Genomic DNA, 18686 nt, shown 5'->3' with positions numbered 1-18686 from the left:
TTATTGTTGGGGATTTTAACATCCATGTGGACAACCCTCAGGACAAAGGGACTAAAGACCTGAGTAACACTCTGGGCAACTTTGGGCTGACTCAGCATGTAACAGAGGCCACACATAATAGAGGACACACTCTCGACCTACTGATCTCCAAGAGCCTGAGCATTTCAAACATTACTGTGTCTGATGTGGGCTTATCTGATCATTACTGTGTTTTCTTTGAAAGTAAAATCTCAGCCCACACAAATATATCAACAGCAGTGATCACAAAACGGTGTATAACTGAAAACAGTAGTGAGATCTTTAACCAGGTCTTCCCATTAACACCTGACCTGTCCAAAGGTTCAGTCAATGAGCTCGTCAATAGCTTTAATGCAAAAATGTTAAATGTAATGGATACTATTGCCCCCATTAAGGTGAAGGTTATCTCTGGAAGGAAAAAGTCTCCATGGAGAAACTCCACACTAGTGAAAAATGAAAAAAGAGAGTGCAGGAAAGCTGAGCGCAGATGGAGAAAAACAAACCTCCAGGTTCATTATGACATCTATAAAGAGAAACTTCACAATTATAATTTACAACTGAGGAGTGCAAGAAGGTCCTACTTCTCTGACATCATCACTAAAAACAGCCATAATGCTCGGGTCTTATTTTCTACAGTTGACAGGCTAACAAACCCTCCTGTGCCAGTGGCAGCTGAACTTCATTCAACCATGGCCTGCAATGACTTTGCCAAATTCTTCACTGAAAAAATCCAAAAAATTAGACAAGCAATTGGTACATCAACAGCAGATCCAGGATATGTACTGTGTCCACCGAAAAACTGTTTAAACACCATCAAACAGTTTCACCCGATTAACAGCAAAGACCTGGAGGACATCTTAGGTCAACTGAACTCCTCCTCTTGCTGTTTAGATGTCCTGCCAACAAGTTTTTTCAAAAAGGTCTCAAAGACTTTAGAGTCAGACCTGTTACAGATCGTCAACTTTTCCTTAATGTCAGGTGTGTTTCCAGAACCACTAAAAACTGCTGTAATCAAACCTATACTGAAAAAGGACAATCTTGACAAGAGACAAATGAAAAACTACAGGCCGATCTCAAATCTCCCATTTTTAAGTAAGATCATTGAAAAAGCAGTTTCTCAACAGCTCAATTACTTCTTAAAACAGAATAACTGCTACGATGCCTTCCAGTCAGGTTTTAGACAGAACCACAGCACTGAAACCGCTCTGACAAAAGTGTTTAATGACATATGTCTGAACACAGACAGTGGAAAAATGTCAGTCCTAGTTTTACTGGATCTCAGTGCAGCATTTGATACAGTTGACCACAACATATTACTCAAACGACTGGAGAACTGGGCAGGTCTTTCAGGAACTGTACTAAACTGGTTCAAAACATACTTAGAAAACAGGAAATACTTTGTATCAATAGGTAACTTCACATCCGAGCAGACAAGTATCACATGTGGAGTTCCCCAAGGTTCCATCTTGGGACCCCCTCTGTTTAACATTTACATGCTCCCACTGGCACAGATTATAAAGAACAACAAAATAAACTACCACAGCTATGCAGATGACACACAAATATATATCACAATGTCACCAGGAGACCGAGGCCCTGTACAGGCTCTTGGTAAATGCATTGAGGAAATTAATGACTGGTTGTGCCACAATTTTCTCCAACTAAACAAAAACAAAACTGAAGTAATAGTCTTTGGCGCCAAAGAAAAACGATTACAGGTCACCAGAGAACTTCAATCTATACATCTAAAAACCACAAACCAGGCGAGAAATTTGGGTGTAGTGATGGATGCAGACCTAAACTTAGAAAAACACATTAAGACAATAACAAAGTCAGCTTACTATCACCTCAAGAATATTTCAAGGATAAAAGATCTGATGTCTCAACAGGACCTGGAAAAACTAGTCCATGCATTCATTTTTAGTAGGCTTGATTACTGTAACAGCATCTTTACAGGTCTACCTAAAAAATCAGTCAGACAACTACAGCTCATTCAGAACTCTGCTGCTCGAGTCCTCACTAAGACCAAAAAAGTGGACCACATCAGTCCAGCTCTGAGGTCTTTACACTGGCTGCCTGTCCGTCAGAGGATAGACTTTAAAGTTCTGATGCTGGCCTATAAAGCTCTGAATGGTTTAGGACCAAAATACATCAGTGTCCTCCTGACCCAGTATGAACCTTCCAGATCCCTCAGGTCATCTGGATCCGGTCTTTTATCAGTTCCCAGAGTCAGAACCAGACACGGAGAAGCTGCATTCAGCTTTTATGCTCCTTATATCTGGAACAAACTCCCAGAAAGCCTCAGATCAGCTGAAACACTCAGTTTATTTAAATCCAGGTTGAAGACTCACCTATTCTCAGCTGCATTTGAATAAAGCACCAAATCCACACTTTTAAGCTTAAATTTCAAAACTTACACTAACTACTGATCTTATCTATTTCTGATTTTATCTGTTTTGATTTTATATACTGTTTTGTTTGTTTGTTAAGCTTATATTTCAAAACTTACATTAACTACTGATTTTATCTACTGTTCTGATTTTATCGGTTTTGATTTTATATACTGTTTTGTTTGTTTGTTTGTTTGTTTGTTTGTTAAGTGGGTTTAGAGCTCTGGGTAGCTCCCCAGCTGGGTCTAGACTGGGTCTAGAGAGTATTTTAAATTCAGGGAATTTAAAATAGAAAGTAGCTCGTCCACAGAAGGACTGGTAGCTCCCCTTACGATAAGGGTTCAGATCGCGCGAACAGGTGTGGGATTAGAGCTCTGGGTAGCTCCCCAACTGGGTCTAGACTGGGTCTAGAGAGTATTTTAAATTCAGGGAATTTAAAATAGAAAGTAGCTCGTCCACAGAAGGACTGGTAGCTCCCCTTTCGATAAGGGTTCAGATCGCGCGAACAGGTGTGGGATTAGAGCTCTGGGTAGCTCCCCAACTGGGTCTAGACTGGGTCTAGAGAGTATTTTAAATTCAGGGAATTTAAAATAGAAAGTAGCTCGTCCACAGAAGGCATGTGAACACCTCACATGCCTGGAACACCTCACGCAGGTGTTCCATGCCTGGAACACCTGCGTCTGCATTACTGCAGCTGCAGCCCCAATCCGTCTGTCGGTCTCCGGCTCCCTTCTCCCCGAGAACAAGACCCCGAGATACTTGAACTCCTCCACTTGGGGCAGGAACTCATCCCCGACCCGGAGTGGGCACTCCACCCTTTTCCGGCTGAGAACCATGGCCTCAGATTTGGAGGTGCTGATCCTCATTCCCGCTGTGTCACACTCGGCTGCGAACCGTTCCAGTGCGAGCTGGAGGCCTTCACCCGATGAAGCCAACAGAACCACATCATCCGCAAAAATCAGAGATGAGATTCTGAGGCCACCAAAGCGAAAGCCCTCCGCCACTTGGCTGCGCCTAGAAATCCTGTCCATAAAATTTATGAACAGAACCGGAGACAAAAGGCATCCCTGGCGGAGCCCATCACCCACCAGGAACAAGTCCGACTTATTGCCGGCAATGCGAACTGGTTGGGCAAACTCCCATGCACCGTCAAGTATCCTTGAGAGGATAAAGAGCTGGTCCAGTGTTCCACAACCAGGACGAAAACCGCATTGTTCCTCCTGTATCCGAGGTTTGACTAGCGGACGAACTCTCCTTTCCAGCACCCTGGCGTAGACTTTCCCAGGGAGGCTGAGGAGTGTGATCCCCCTGTAGTTGGAACACACCCTCCGGTCCCCCTTCTTAAAGATGGGGACCACCACCCCGGTCTGCCAGTCCACGGGTACTGCCCCTGATCTCCACACAACATTGCAGAGGCGTGTCAACCAGGACAGCCCTACAACGTCCAGAGCATTCAGGAACTCGGGGCGGACATCATCAACACCAGGGCCTCTGCCACCAAGGAGTTGTTTAACTGTCTCAGTGACCTCGCCCCCGGACTCTGCTTCCTCCTCGGAAGACGTGTCAGTGGAATTAAGGAGGTCCTCGAAGTATTTCTTCCACCGCCTGACAATTTTCTCAGTCGACGTCAGCAGCGCTCCGCCAGCACTATACACAGTGCAGGTAGTGCACCGCTTTCCCCTCCTGAGAGGCCTGACGGTTTGCCAGAATCTCTTCGAGGCAGTCCGGAAGTCTTTCTCCATGGCCTCTCCACGCCACTAAGTCAGGATCCTTCCCCACATTCCATGTCCCTATTGCCAGTCTTGGCAGCCGGGGGTCAGTCCGCCAGGGCCTCCGCTCCTGGCTGCCACCCGGCACACAATGCACCCGACCCCTATGGCGCCTCCTGCGGGTGGTGGGCCTGCGGGAGGATGGGCTCATGTCTCCTCTTTGGGCTGTGCCCTTCTGGGCCCCGTGGACTAAGGCCCAGCCACCAGACGCTCGCCCTCGGGCACCCTCCCCGGACCTGGCTCCAGGGCGGGGCCCCGGTAACCCTATCCCGGGCAGGGTAAACTGTTCCCTCGATGTTCTTTTAATAAGGGTCCTCTGAATCGCTCTTTGTCTGGTCTCTGTCGCTGTTCGAATTTTTGAGGAAGAGACATACGACTGAAAATCCATAGTGGGTCAACACAAATGATTTTATTAAAGCACATATACTGTATGTGGTGAAGATGGGCTCTGCAAAACATCAGGCTCCATCTCCCGCCTGACAATAGGTGGGTGTGATATTTATACTTATGATGACCAGTAACTCCAGCGAGGACATATTCTAAAAAGGAACCGCTACTTCCTCTGTTCCTCCAGATGCTTCCTGTTATTCTACTCTCTGCACTTCAGAACAGAACATGAGCATACCGTTTACAAGCAAAACAAGTCTGTGTGCAGGCAGACTTATGTCTGTATTTTAACCTCAGTACATGACCTCCCTCAACAAACAAAGACATTTTAGAAGCATACCTCCTGACTCCGTTTGAGTCATCTGTTACCAGGCAAACTCCAATGCAGGAGGCTGCTGAATGCACACAGGCAATATGTAGTAAATTATACTGTAAACATGTAGGCAACCTTTCAATAGCTGAACTTTGCTCCATTGATCGGCCAGACATCGCGCTGCCCGTAGCTTCAAACCATTAATTAACTTGACCGAGCTTCAACCCTTTAATTATGCAATATGTGTATAACATGATTACAGTTGCACCTGCAATGAAAGATTATCATGTGCTTAGGCTAAAACCTGAAATACAGACTTTAATATAACCTCACCACTTTCAATAAATGTGTCAATGAAATGACAATAATGATAAATCAAAAATGATGCAACAGTAATAATAAGGATTATGAATAGTAACATAGATTATGAATTTAAAATAATATTTCATCTCGGCCACCAGACGCTCGCCCTCGGGCACCTTCCCCGGGCCTTGCTCCAGGGCGGGGCCCCGGTAACCCTATCCCGGGCCCCTCCCTTCCTTCCCTCCCCATCTCCAGCTACCTCCCTTTTCCTGCTCCACCACAACCACCCACACATGCAGGGCCTTGGAGTAGGGGTATGTCACCAGGGTGCAGAGGAGGCTACCCCCCCCCCCGTCCCCTTCTGGCTGCCTCTGCCTCAATTTTATCCCACAACTTAGACATTCACATTACTCACACTCTCATTACACATACATATAGGATCTTGGGGGGGGGGGGGGGGGGGGCACGATACACGGAGTCCAAATTACCATCAGGGTGTACACCTCACCCCTGGCGTCGTTGCCCACCTCTCAATTTTAAATACACGTAGACATTGAGGGCTAGCAGGAGGGACTATGCGCTTACCTGCTGCTCTCTGGCAGGTAGCTCCATGCCCTCCTTGGTTTTAATTGCACCTTAGAACACACATGCATCAACACTACAATGAGCGGGTGGAGGGAGGTTTGGAGTCTTCTCTCACCCCCATTCTCTGCGGCCTGCTGGAGCGGGGGGGCTAGGAGGAGGAGTTGGCCGTCCGACTGCGGTCTGGAGTGTGGGGCCTCCCTGCTGCTGAGGAGTCGGGGCGGTCTGCCTCTCCCCACCGCAGGGAAAAGGGTAACACCACCTGGGTCTGGGTGCAGTTCCCCCCTCCAGGGGCAAGGGTACCTAGACCCGGTTCGTAGAGTACGCTTGGGGAGTGTGATCGTGTGTACAGCGTCTCTTTATGTCTGTCTCCACGTTGGTTGAGTGTGGAGTAAGTGCATATGAGAGCATGAGGGTGGGAATGGATGTTTGTATCTGTGTGTGCCTGTATGTCTGTGTCTATATGTCAGGTTGGGTATCAGACGCCACCTCTCTGGGGACATCTCAGGCCCTCCAAGGTTTGGAGGCCTATCTCCACCCACCACCACTTCCCCTGCCAGTGGCGGACTCCCTCAGGTGTCGGTGCGTTGGTGGTTCTTTGTGTCAGGGGGTGGGCGTCCGGGTACACACTGGCTCACTCCTTGGCGGCCGCTTATCGGGGCCTGGGGCTCGCTCGGGCCACTTCGGAGGTGGGGTGCCCCCGGCCTCTCGGCCTGGGGCTTGGTCACTCAGGCACAGCTGGCTGCCGGCGGAGCTCACGGGTGCGTCACTGCAACTCCCCCTGGCTTCTGCTCCGCGGCTGCTGAGTGAGCCCTCATCTGGGACTCTCCTCAGCTCTTACTGGGACAGTGGCGCGGCTGCCCCTCTGTTGGTCTTCCTTGGTCTCTTGTGTTCTGGGGGCCTCTGGATGTCTGGAGTTTTGATCTCCTCCATACCTGCTTCATACCCTGGAGGACGGGGCTGTGGCTCCCCACACTCCCTAGCAGATCGTTACATGGAGAAACCTTTGGAATGCAAGCATGCTGATCCACACAGCTATGCACACAGGTGTACACATGGGTATTCACAGGCGCGGACTACAGCTTTCTTGGCTGCTGCCTCAAAGCACATTGTGCGCTGTCTATCTTGCGTGCTGCACAATATCGTTTATCATTTAGTATCTACTGATATCTACTGCTAGCTAGTTTATTGTGATGGTGCTTTTTTTTTTATTATGTTGCTCTTTGTTGTTTGCTTTCTCTTGTGTTTTTTTTCTCCATACAGGTGACCCAGGTGTTTTGTTTTTTTTGTTTGTTTGTTTTTTTTTCTTTCTTCCCCCCCTTCTCACCGTCTCTTCTCCCCTTTGGTTTTCTTTCTCTCCCTCTCTTTCTTTCATTCTTTCTCCCTGTCCTATCCCCCAGTCATGTCTGTCCCGTTTGTAGCAACTGAAAATAAAATAAATTCATAATTATAATAAAGGTCAATCAAATGGACCAATATGGCAAGGCCATGATGATCCACTTGGTAAAATAAATCCGCTTGGCATCTTTCTTGGCCTTAAGACAACAATTCTGATGGCTAAAGATCCAAACGGGACACAAAAAAAAAAAAAAAATCCCTATCCCGGGCAGGGTAAACTGTTCCCTCGATGTTCTTTTCACAAGGGTCTTCTGAATCGCTCTTTGTCTGGTCCCTCACCCAGGACCAATTTGCCATGGGAGACCCTACCAGGGTGCAAAAGCCCCCAGACAACATAGCCCCTGGGATCCCTGGAACACACAAACCCCTCCACCACGATAAGGTAGCGATTCAAGGAGGAATTGCTACCTTGAATCGATTGAATCGACAATACAATTGATTCAAGGACAATACAATTTTTTTTATTTATTTTATCAACTTTTTTTCTGACGATGCTTTCTCTGTTGAGCACACAGTGGATCTGCGTTCGACTACTCTGCTTAGGCTGCACTGTTGAGTGCATGTCCACTGAGCGCAGCGGAAGCTAGCAAGACAGAAGCTAAACTCGTTGCAACATGGCAAATTGAACCTCCCCCACCCTCATTCAGATCTGGCGTTTGGAACTATCTTGGTGTTCATGTGAAGCAGTATGACCCTGATGGTAAGCGCGTCATGGACAAAAGTAAAACAGTATGTCGGATGTGCCACGCAATGCTCAATTACATTGGTGGGAACTAGTGCGTTCACGCAATTAGCTTGTTAATGTGTTGACGCCGTCCAGCCCCACACACGGGGGCTCGTCAACGGAGATTTGCCACGTTATGGCTTTAATGTCATTTTAACGAGAGTAATGCTGACAGCACTACAGGGAGTGCAGAATTATTAATGTTGTTCGTGTATAATTTACGTTGAGTAGGCTAACCACATTATTACATTAATGCAGGTAAGGTAAACTAGGAAACATCATCATAGCTACATCTGGCTGTCTTCTTGTTTGATGGCAGATACTCCCTTCACCCTGGCCAAAAAGGCTAAAAGTGTTTTTTCCACTGTTTAAGCTCTGCTTCCAGCCAAGAGTGATACCATATACAGGGAGTGCAAAATTATTAGGCAAATGAGTATTTTGTCCACATCATCCTCTTCATGCATGTTGTCTTACTCCAAGCTGTATAGGCTCGAAAGCCTAGTACCAATTAAGCATATTAGGTGATGTGCATCTCTGTAATGAGAAGGGGTGTGGTCTAATGACATCAACACCCTATATCAGGTGTGCATAATTATTAGGCAACATCCTTTCCTTTGGCAAAATGGGTCAAAAGAAGGACTTGACAGGCTCAGAAAAGTCAAAAATAGTGAGATATCTTGCAGAGGGATGCAGCAGTCTCAAAATTGCAAAGCTTCTGAAGCGTGATCATCGAACAATCAAGCGTTTCATTCAAAATAGTCAACAGGGTCGCAAGAAGCGTGTGGAAAAACCAAGGCGCAAAATAACTGCCCATGAACTGAGAAAAGTCAAGCGTGCAGCTGCCAAGATGCCACTTGCCACCAGTTTGGCCATATTTCAGAGCTGCAACATCACTGGAGTGCCCAAAAGCACAAGGTGTGCAATACTCAGAGACATGGCCAAGGTAAGAAAGGCTGAAAGACGACCACCACTGAACAAGACACACAAGCTGAAACGTCAAGACTGGGCCAAGAAATATCTCAAGACTGATTTTTCTAAGGTTTTATGGACTGATGAAATGAGAGTGAGTCTTGATGGGCCAGATGGATGGGCCCGTGGCTGGATTGGTAAAGGGCAGAGAGCTCCAGTCCGACTCAGACGCCAGCAAGGTGGAGGTGGAGTACTGGTTTGGGCTGGTATCATCAAAGATGAGCTTGTGGGGCCTTTTCGGGTTGAGGATGGAGTCAAGCTCAACTCCCAGTCCTACTGCCAGTTTCTGGAAGACACCTTCTTCAAGCAGTGGTACAGGAAGAAGTCTGCATCCTTCAAGAAAAACATGATTTTCATGCAGGACAATGCTCCATCACACGCGTCCAAGTACTCCACAGCGTGGCTGGCAAGAAAGGGTATAAAAGAAGAAAAACTAATGACATGGCCACCTTGTTCACCTGATCTGAACCCCATTGAGAACCTGTGGTCCATCATCAAATGTGAGATTTACAAGGAGGGAAAACAGTACACCTCTCTGAACAGTGTCTGGGAGGCTGTGGTTGCTGCTGCACGCAATGTTGATGGTGAACAGATCAAAACACTGACAGAATCCATGGATGGCAGGCTTTTGAGTGTCCTTGCAAAGAAAGGTGGCTATATTGGTCGCTGATTTGTTTTTGTTTTGTTTTTGAATGTCAGGAATGTATATTTGTGAATGTGGAGATGTTATGTTGGTTTCACTGGTAAAAATAAATAATTGAAATGGGTATATATTTTTTTTTTGTTGAGTTGCCTAATAATTATGCACAGTAATAGTCACCTGCACACACAGATATCCCCCTAAAATAGCTAAAACTAAAAACAAACTAAAAACTACTTCCAAAAACATTCAGCTTTGATATTAATGAGTTTTTTGGGTTCATTGAGAACATGGTTGTTGTTCAATAATAACATTATTCCTCAAAAATACAACTTGCCTAATAATTCTGCACTCCCTGTAAAGAAACAAAAAAACTTCAGTGTCAAACTAGCTTTACTTTCATGGATCTGTAGCAATTTCACTTGATTTATCACTCAGTGTCAAAACACACAAATGACTCATTCATTTATTAACAGAAAAGCACAATCAAATTACCTACACCACAAATTAAGTTCAAATAAATAAAATGAAATTATTTTCATGGGTTCACTCCAGCTAAGCTAATGAAACAAACAAAGATGTCAATCTTGGCAAAATATAAATTTGTTGAAGTCAAATTATATTCAACACTACAAGGCACACTTAAAATCCTTTAATTTTCTCCAAAATTGATAGTGCGCCATATAATCTGGTGCACCTTATGTATGAATTCTGGTAGTGCTTACTGACCTCAAACTGATTTTTTGTCGCATATGGTGCTGAAAAATCTGTCAAAAAATGTTTTAGCACGATTTTGGTAAGGTACAAAGCTGGAAACCTGGAGGATGAACGCTAACTTTTTTCCACTTGATAAAAGTTAACGTAAGGATTCCTGATTGTTAGAGACAAATGCAATCGCATGGCAGGATGCTGTAAACAGACCAAACTTCAGTCAGGAGAACAACTGAGATAATCCTTCCACAATACGAGGTTAGTCATTCATATACTGCAACAACATGGGAATAGAGGTAATGGTGCAGAAGTGGAGGAAGCAAGAAGAATGAGTTGAGTAAAGTTTGACTTATCTGACTGTTTTGTTTTCCTTAATGCACCTTATAATCCAGTCCGCCTTATGTATGAAAACAGACCCCTTCATCGACAGTTCGCCTTATAATCCAAAAAATACAGTATTTTTTAACAGTAGTATTTGTACTTCTACTTAACTACAGAATGTGTGTACTTTTGCCACCTATAGTTTTACCAAAATATGCTCAAAATTAAACTGTTTTCCATCTTTGGAGATCAGGATCCTGGGTATTTAAGTGCATTTCTTGATCCCTTTTCTCCTGCCTGTCTCTTTGAACTATCTTAAGCCGTGAGTACTGATATTTCCATGTGCCTTTTATTTTATTGTGTGTTTACAAATGAAGTGGCCATTTGGTTTTAGGCCACAGCGCATGTGTCTGTCATGATCCAAGCAGGCAACCAGGGTTTTATTTTCAGATCATTAGAGACTGTTGCAATTAAGGTGTGCATGGGTGAGAGTGAGTGTGGGCCCACCATAGTGTTTAATTATCTAGTTTTATTTGGTATTAGAAATTGTAGTGAATGAACAGTAATGAATACCACTTCATCAGTGGTACATATTAAAATAACACTAAACCCAATTGAATTAACTTATTTCCTTTATTTTGTCCTGAAATAAAGTCAAACTGATGCATTTCAGATGAAATCCTTGTCTTGTGGTTTATGTACATAGTTCATATTTTGGGTTCTGAGCAGGTAATATCGTGAGTAACCTAAACTGTAGAGACCCAGGCCCCGCTCCCAATTACATGAGATGGCTGTGACACTTTTTATTTGGAGAACTGGAACCGCTTTAATTATGGTTGCAATACAGATATGACCGGGTCACGTCTCTCAGTGAAGAATTATCCTGAGCAAAACAGGATTTTTGGAGCACACAAAGAGACTGGACAGTGTGGAGTCACCTGACAGCACACACAGTACTCTGCTTTAAAGGGAACAGTACATACTGGGGAAGCATTAACAGAATCAAAACACTAAAATAAAATAACTGACAGACCTTTCTGCTCCTGGTGGGATAGTTTTGCAGTTGCAGCCTTTTAGCCTTCGCCTCTTAGTAAATCTGTCTGTGAATAAGAGAATATTTCAGAAGAACAGTGCTCATCCCTCCTCACAGAAACAATGCTGAGCAGCAGTGAAGCTGATCTGGAGGCTCACAGCATCCCAACACCTTACTGAGACGCTTCATTCTGGGTTTTAAGTTCATTTATCACCAGTTTAAATGGTTTGTGTTAGCTGCAGTTTTTTGTTTTTGTGATGAAAAACATGTTGGCTGTGTTCATGTGACTCATTCTGCCAGTTGGTGGTCTGTCTCAGAGAGATGGATCATGAGAGTACGTTCAGTTCAAAGGGAACATGAGGTTTCAGTACAGCTCATCGTGATGGCAGACTGTCACAGTGAACTCTTCAGAGGGAGCAGAAAACCTTCAGGTCCTCCAAAACATTTAACAAAGATGAAGATACAGCAGAGTTTAAAGGAAGTGCTTAGAAAATAAAGCAAAGACCAGGAAGAGTCACATTTTCCAACATTTTCTGTAAACTCAGTAAAATGCACCAAACTGAGGCTGGTTCATGAGCACAGACACACTCAGTTTAATCTGTCAGGTGTTCACAGATTAAATGTTCAGATTTAATAAATAAATGCATTCAATTTGAGTGTCTGACTGTAAAACTGGTCTCTGTGTCCTGCTGATAAATGTGGGCTCTGAGACAAACCCACTGCATGCAGATAATTTGTGTTTATGTGTCCTCAGTTTCCCAGCATGCCCTGGCTGTGGTAGTGGAGGTGAATGAGGGGGAAAGATCTGTCCTGCTTCCCTGTCAGTACTCAGGTTTTATACCTGATGACCTCACAGTGATGTGGACTCGCTCTGATCTTGATCCCAAATCTGTCCACCTACAACGAGAAGGAGGAGACGATCTTACAGGGCAAAACCAGCGTTACAGCGGGCGCACATCAATGAGGTCTGATGCTCTGGACACTTTAGACTTCAGCCTCACTCTGAGAAAACCAACAAAGACTGACAGTGGCAGCTACACCTGCTCCATCAGCGCTGGGAGAGAAGAACTGCGACTGAGAGATATACAGCTGCAGGTCAAAGGTCAGTCAGAACTCTGGGTGGGTTAGAGACTCCACATGGAGCCTGTTATCTATGTGACATCTCAGAGTAAGAGGTCAAACTGAAGTTTTGTAAATTGTTGTGACTAACCTGAAAAACCAGCAGCAACATGTAGCTCAGAGCTAACCTCAGTGCAAACAGGATGTCTCTGCTACAACAGCTGCAGTCTTTACTGCATGTGCAGGGTTACACTCGCAACATTTACACACTGTACACAGTGGAGAGCATGAGCTCTCTAAGCCTCACTGCAGCTCACAGAGCAGCAGGAAGTGTCCTGATGTTGTACAGACTAAGACTGGAGGAGCTGCTATGAAACGCAGACAAAGCAGAGATGGTTCATCATGTTTCATCCAGCTGGTCCTGATGTCACTGAGACTCTCAGGTTAATAACTGAGGATAATTGAGAATAATTGAGGAAATCAATGACTGGTTGTGCCACAATTTTCTCCAGCTAAACAAAAACAAAACTGAGGTAATAGTCTTTGGCGCCAAAGAAAAAACGATTACAGGTCACCAGAGAACTTCAATCTATACATCTAAAAACCACAAACCAGGCGAGAAATTTGGGTGTAGTGATGGATGCAGACCTAAACTTAGAAAAACACATTAAGACAATAACAAAGTCAGCTTACTATCACCTCAAGAATATTTCAAGGATAAAAGATCTGATGTCTCAACAGGACCTGGAAAAACTAGTCCATGCATTCATCTTTAGTAGGCTTGATTACTGTAACAGCATCTTTACAGGTCTACCTAAAAAATCAGTCAGACAACTACAGCTCATTCAGAACTCTGCTGCTCGAGTCCTCACTAAGACCAAAAAAGTGAACCACATCAGTCCAGCTCTGAGGTCTTTACACTGGCTGCCTGTCCGTCAGAGGATAGACTTTAAAGTTCTGATGCTGGTCTATAAAGCTCTGAATGGTTTAGGACCAAAATACATCAATGACCTCCTGACCCAGTATGAACCATCCAGATCCCTCAGGTCATCTGGATCCGGTCTTTTATCAGTTCCCAGAGTCAGAACCAGACACGGAGAAGCTGCATTCAGCTTTTATGCTCCTTATATCTGGAACAAACTCCCAGAAAGCCTCAGATCAGCTGAAACACTCAGTTTATTTAAATCCAGGTTGAAGACTCACCTGTTCTCAGCTGCATTTGAATAAAGCACCAAATCCACACTTTAAGCTTAAATTTCAAAACTTACATTAACTACTGATTTTATCTACTGTTCTGATTTTATCTGTTTTGATTTTATATACTGTTTTGTTTGTTTGTTTGTTTGTTAATTAGTTAGTTTATTTGCTTGTTTTAATCAATTTTAAATCATGCTTTTTATTTGTTTTTGTTTCTAATGTCTCTGTAAAGCACTTTGAATCACCTTGTTGTTGAATTGTGCTATACAAATAAACTTGCCTTGCCTTAATAACTGCTGTTAGGATATGTAGTGTAAATCATAGCGGGGTTCAGGTAACAGTGAGGGGACTGCAGAGTTAATGGCATAAAACTGTAGGACTGATGTTTATATTTTGATATTGTTCTGCTTAAGTTTTTATCTGTTACATTTATCAACCATCATCTCAGACAGCTGCTGCCTGACGGAAACACTTGAAATAGTTTCAATAGACTTTCCTGTAAGTTCATTATACACAAACAAAGCATTTACTCATTTGAGAGACATTTGTAAAAAACTAAATAGAAAGCATCTTTTTCAGTGGACTGGCTGTCCCAGAGAAAGATCCAGTGAATATTTTATGAAACCATTCAAGAGTAAAAGCAAAAGATCCCAGACACCCTCTCTACTTCTAAGGTTAGACTCCAAACTTTCCTTTTTTGATAGAGATTATAGTTTTTACGCATATAGGGCTATAGATAGAAACAATATGAATCTGGCCAATGGTAGAGATTTTGACTATAGCTCAATGGCAACTAAAGAGTCAAGTATAAGTCAATTAAGTACCGTATCTACATTTCTTTCATGTATGCTGTCCAATAGAGGTTGAACCGTTTGAAGTCCGGCATCACTTGTGTCACTGCTCTGACTGCTGGTGGTTGAGACAGACAATGTATCTGTTAGACTTGGAGAGGAGGGCTCTTCCACATGTTGCTTCAGGACAGTCAAATCTGAGGGTGACAAATAAAAATATTACAATATAAGGTATCTACAATCAAAAACACAACACAACAAAGATGCCATTTATGCACACAGGGCCAGTAAACTGCACGCTTTGATTAAATTATACTTTCTCCCAGGAGAACAGATGGTTATCTTGTATTTTATTATGGTAATATACAATTTACATACCACAAGGTGTGAGTGTCACATAGTGTGTTAGGTGTGAGCAGTCGCGCAGCTTCTTGGATGATTGTGTTTCCAGGATGTCTGAAATGCATGTGATAAATCCAACTTACTGTTGTTACCACAGGATATTAGACAAATTAAAAATGTTTATTTAAGAGTAACTGTACAAATCGAATCCTTCAAAATCTATCAGAGCATATTTACTTACCTTCAGCTGTATAGATGACAAAACACACATCTTTGCCTGCTGCAAGTGCAGGAAAGACATCCTCATCCACCTCTATACCCTGCTCATCCGTGACTTTCAGTGCTGCATTTTCTGGTATGAGAAACTTCTGCTGTACTGAAGTAAAATCATCACTCAGTTACTAACAACATTATCATTTCCTCTTTAATGACTTAGTACAAACCATAACTTACCTGCTCTCACAAAATCTGTGAAGCTGACTTCTTCCAATTTTGCATATTTCTTTGTCTCTCTGTGTTTTACTTTTATCAACATCTTGGCCACCCACGAAAAAAAAGACCTTTACTAATGTGAAACACAACACAAGAAGAAAAGGTTGTTTATGGTAACTTTATGTAAACTGTGTATAACTTAATCAATAAACACTTTCTTACATTGAGTTAGCCTGCCCACACTAAATATTGCTTAAAATCTATTTAGCTAGGCTAGATTTAGCAGACAATGTGACCGCATGTTTGCTGTGTCCTTGTCTTTACAGTTCTGGAGACAGGGTTGTGTACATAGCTCAGTGTGCAGCAGGACTAACTAACTGATGTTAATGGTACCTCAACATCTCATCAGTGCAGGCTGCACCTCTCTTTGGTTAAATACGGCCATTACCATGAGTCTAAACAGAATATTACTGTAGTTAGCTAACGTTAAATTAAACGTTAGTGTTAAAATTAAGAAATAGAAATAAACGTTTTCATTGACAACATGAAATGTGTATCTTAAAATACAGTAAGATAAGTTAGTTAGCTAACTTTTGACTAGCTTTAGCCTAGCTGCTATCTCCAAATCAGCACAACATACAGAAAACACATGTAGTGCTAGTTGGTTAACTTTATATTTTACTTATGCATACATGCAACCAAATATATATAAATAACATCACTACACTCTCAGAAAATCCCAAAGTAAATAAAGTATTTTTACCTCCTACATGTCGGAGTCCAAGAAAGAAACACAGATAGGCGCGGTAACAGTCGACAGACAAACAATACCAGCAATGTGTTGAATTAGACTCCTTAGCACCCAGTGAATGAACACCTAAATATTACACCGCTTTAGAGTACTCCCCAACACTGACTGTAGTATAAGGTGAAAAATAAACTCCAGGATATTTAACTCCAGAGATTTGCTGTGTAGATACTCAGCCGTGCTTCAGTTACCATCAGTGTGACTGCTGCTGCTTCTACACCTGATACTGTGGTTTATTGTCCTCTCAGACCACCAGGTGGAGGTGGAGGTGGAGGAAGGCTCAGAGTCTGTCATTCTGCCCTGCAAAACTACAGCTGACCTGCCTCAGGACACCAGAGTGGAGTGGACTCGCTCTGACCCTGAACTGATGGTGGTTCATGTGTATCCAAACAAAAGTAACCACCTGGATGACCAGGACAGTTTTTACAGAGACCGAACAAAGATGAACGAAGACCTGCTGAGAACTGGAGACCTCAGTCTGACCCTGAAATACCCCACAGAGAGAGACAGTGGAGGATACATCTGCACCATCTACAGGGACAAAGACATCCTGAGACACAAAGTAGTGCTGCAGGTCAAAGGTCAGAGATGTAGAAAAACACCAGGTGTTAGTGGAGGAAATTGAGGTCAATGTTCAGCAGTCATGTTGATATCGTTTTATGTTTCTCCACAGAACCATTTCCATCCTGGGCCACAGCTCTCCTGGTTCTCCTGGTTCTTCTTGTTATTTCTGGAGGTCTCATATATTATTTCCGGCACTATTTCATGTCAGGTGAGTGTCTCCTACTACACTACCCATAATGCCGATGGTCAGCAGGTGTCCTCTGGTGGCTCCTCGACTGTGGCTCACACAAACTTGTTCCAGAAGCTGAAAGAGTTGAGAGTTACAAACAGCTGATACAGAGAGCTGAAGAGAAACTTCCAGGTTTGTTCCAGAAGTCAGAAAACCTCCTTCAGACTCAGTCATTGATCAGTGAAACAGCTCCACAACATGACTTTACTAAACAGTGTGTGTGCTTCACTGCATTGATCTGACACAGAGGCTGCATGTGGACTTTATTTATGCACGTAAAAGTCTCACTGGGATTAAAATCTCTTTTACAAGAGAGACCAGCGGAGGGCAGCAGAAGTTACAATGAAAACAACCAATACAACTGAACAGAAACGTGAATAATATATAATAACTTTACATTATGTTGTAGAAAACCAAGTATAATGTCAGCAGAAATGGTGACCTTTCTGTGGAAGTCCACGCCAAAGTTTTCTATGTGAAGAAAACTCCTCATTTACATGAACAAACTGGAATCTATCAGATGTGATTCAAACCACTGCAGTAAATTTCCTTTAATAACTCTGGTGTGTTTGCAGTAAACTGTTGTGGTCTACACTGAGGTCTAACAGGACAAGCACAGAAATAAGTCCTCTGTAACAGGTCATAAGGAGAACATTAGTAACCTTCACTACAGCTCATGTTGTGCTTTGTTGTCCTCTCAGTCCCCTGGGTGGAGGTGGATTCAGGGGTGGAGTCTGTCCAGCTGACCTTAAAAACCACAGTTTGGCTGCCTAAAGATGCTAAAGTGGAGTGGAAGGATGATGAAGAGGAAACAGTCCACGTGTATGAGAACGGCTCTGACCAGCCTGAAGAACAGGACGATAAATACAAGAACCGAACAAAGATGAAGAGAAACTTACTGGAACCTGGAGACCTCAGTCTGACCCTGAAACACCCCACAGATGGAGACAACTCCACCTACACCTGCACCGTCTACAGCAGGGAGGGAAACATCCTGCTGAAGAGAAAAGTGGAGCTGAAAGTCAGAGGTCAGTGCTGTAGATACAGGTCAAAGGTCAGAGGTCAGACTCATGATGGTTGTTCAGTCTCAGTGGCTCCATCCAATAATGTCACAGTGTTAGCATGTCTGATGTTTGTGGCTGTTTTGGTTTATCTTTGATTTCCAGCCAAATGTAAAAGCTTCAGCAGATGAACTGTAGGAGCAAAGTTCATGTGTGAGACTTCATCTGAAAGGTAACATCTTCTAGTTTCTGAACATGTGTTTGTTTAGCATGTGGCTAAAACACAGGCTAAGCTAAGTCAGCTCAAATCTCAGTAACAACCTTCTTTGGTCCTCATCTATAATCAGTCATATCTGAGTCACAATAACTAGAAGATGATTTCTAGCAGAAGTGTGAACATCTCCACATCCTTTCTCCATGTTATCATCCAAAGCTGTGTGAAGTTTCAGAGCTCTGCAGCTAACAGAGACTTTCAGTTTGCTGCTCTCTTCCTCTGACAGCTCCATTCTTAGGGAGCGTTAGTTCTCTGTTTCACTTTATTCCACTTATTCAGTCTGATGTTCTCTGACCTGTTTCTCTTGTTTAGTGTCTTAAATGCTGCCAGTGCCTCTCTTTGCTGTAACCAACCTTTCTCTTTATTTCTGAGCTTTTTAAGGACTTTAACTGATGCATCAACCTTTGAAAATGGAAAGAAATCAGTCAGAT

At 43.4% G+C, this 18686-nt stretch overlaps 1 protein-coding gene across 5 annotated transcripts in view; it reads left to right on the top strand.

The window, feature by feature from the left end:
* The window catches only part of LOC146634213 (uncharacterized), a 132391-nt gene that overhangs the window by 96559 nt on the left and 17146 nt on the right, over positions 1 to 18686 (top strand). For 2 of the 5 annotated variants that reach the window (XM_085375278.1, XM_085375244.1), the window contains exons 2-5: positions 12313 to 12660; positions 16436 to 16768; positions 16861 to 16959; positions 17682 to 18008. In XM_085375278.1, coding sequence (XP_085231404.1) covers positions 12313 to 12660; positions 16436 to 16768; positions 16861 to 16959; positions 17682 to 18008 — 1107 coding nt within the window. Of the gene's footprint in view, positions 1 to 12281; positions 12661 to 16435; positions 16769 to 16860; positions 16960 to 17681; positions 18009 to 18686 lie in introns of those variants that run through there. The other 3 variants (XM_085375287.1, XM_085375293.1, XM_085375237.1) reach the window with 3 other exon arrangements.

The sequence above is a fragment of the Diplotaxodon limnothrissa genome, linkage group LG3 (genome assembly GCF_057381915.1).
Source record: "Diplotaxodon limnothrissa isolate DT_005_m linkage group LG3, D_limnothrissa_male_GT1.1, whole genome shotgun sequence".
NCBI lineage: Eukaryota > Metazoa > Chordata > Actinopteri > Cichliformes > Cichlidae > Diplotaxodon > Diplotaxodon limnothrissa.
This window is presented reverse-complemented; position numbering and strand designations above follow the sequence as displayed.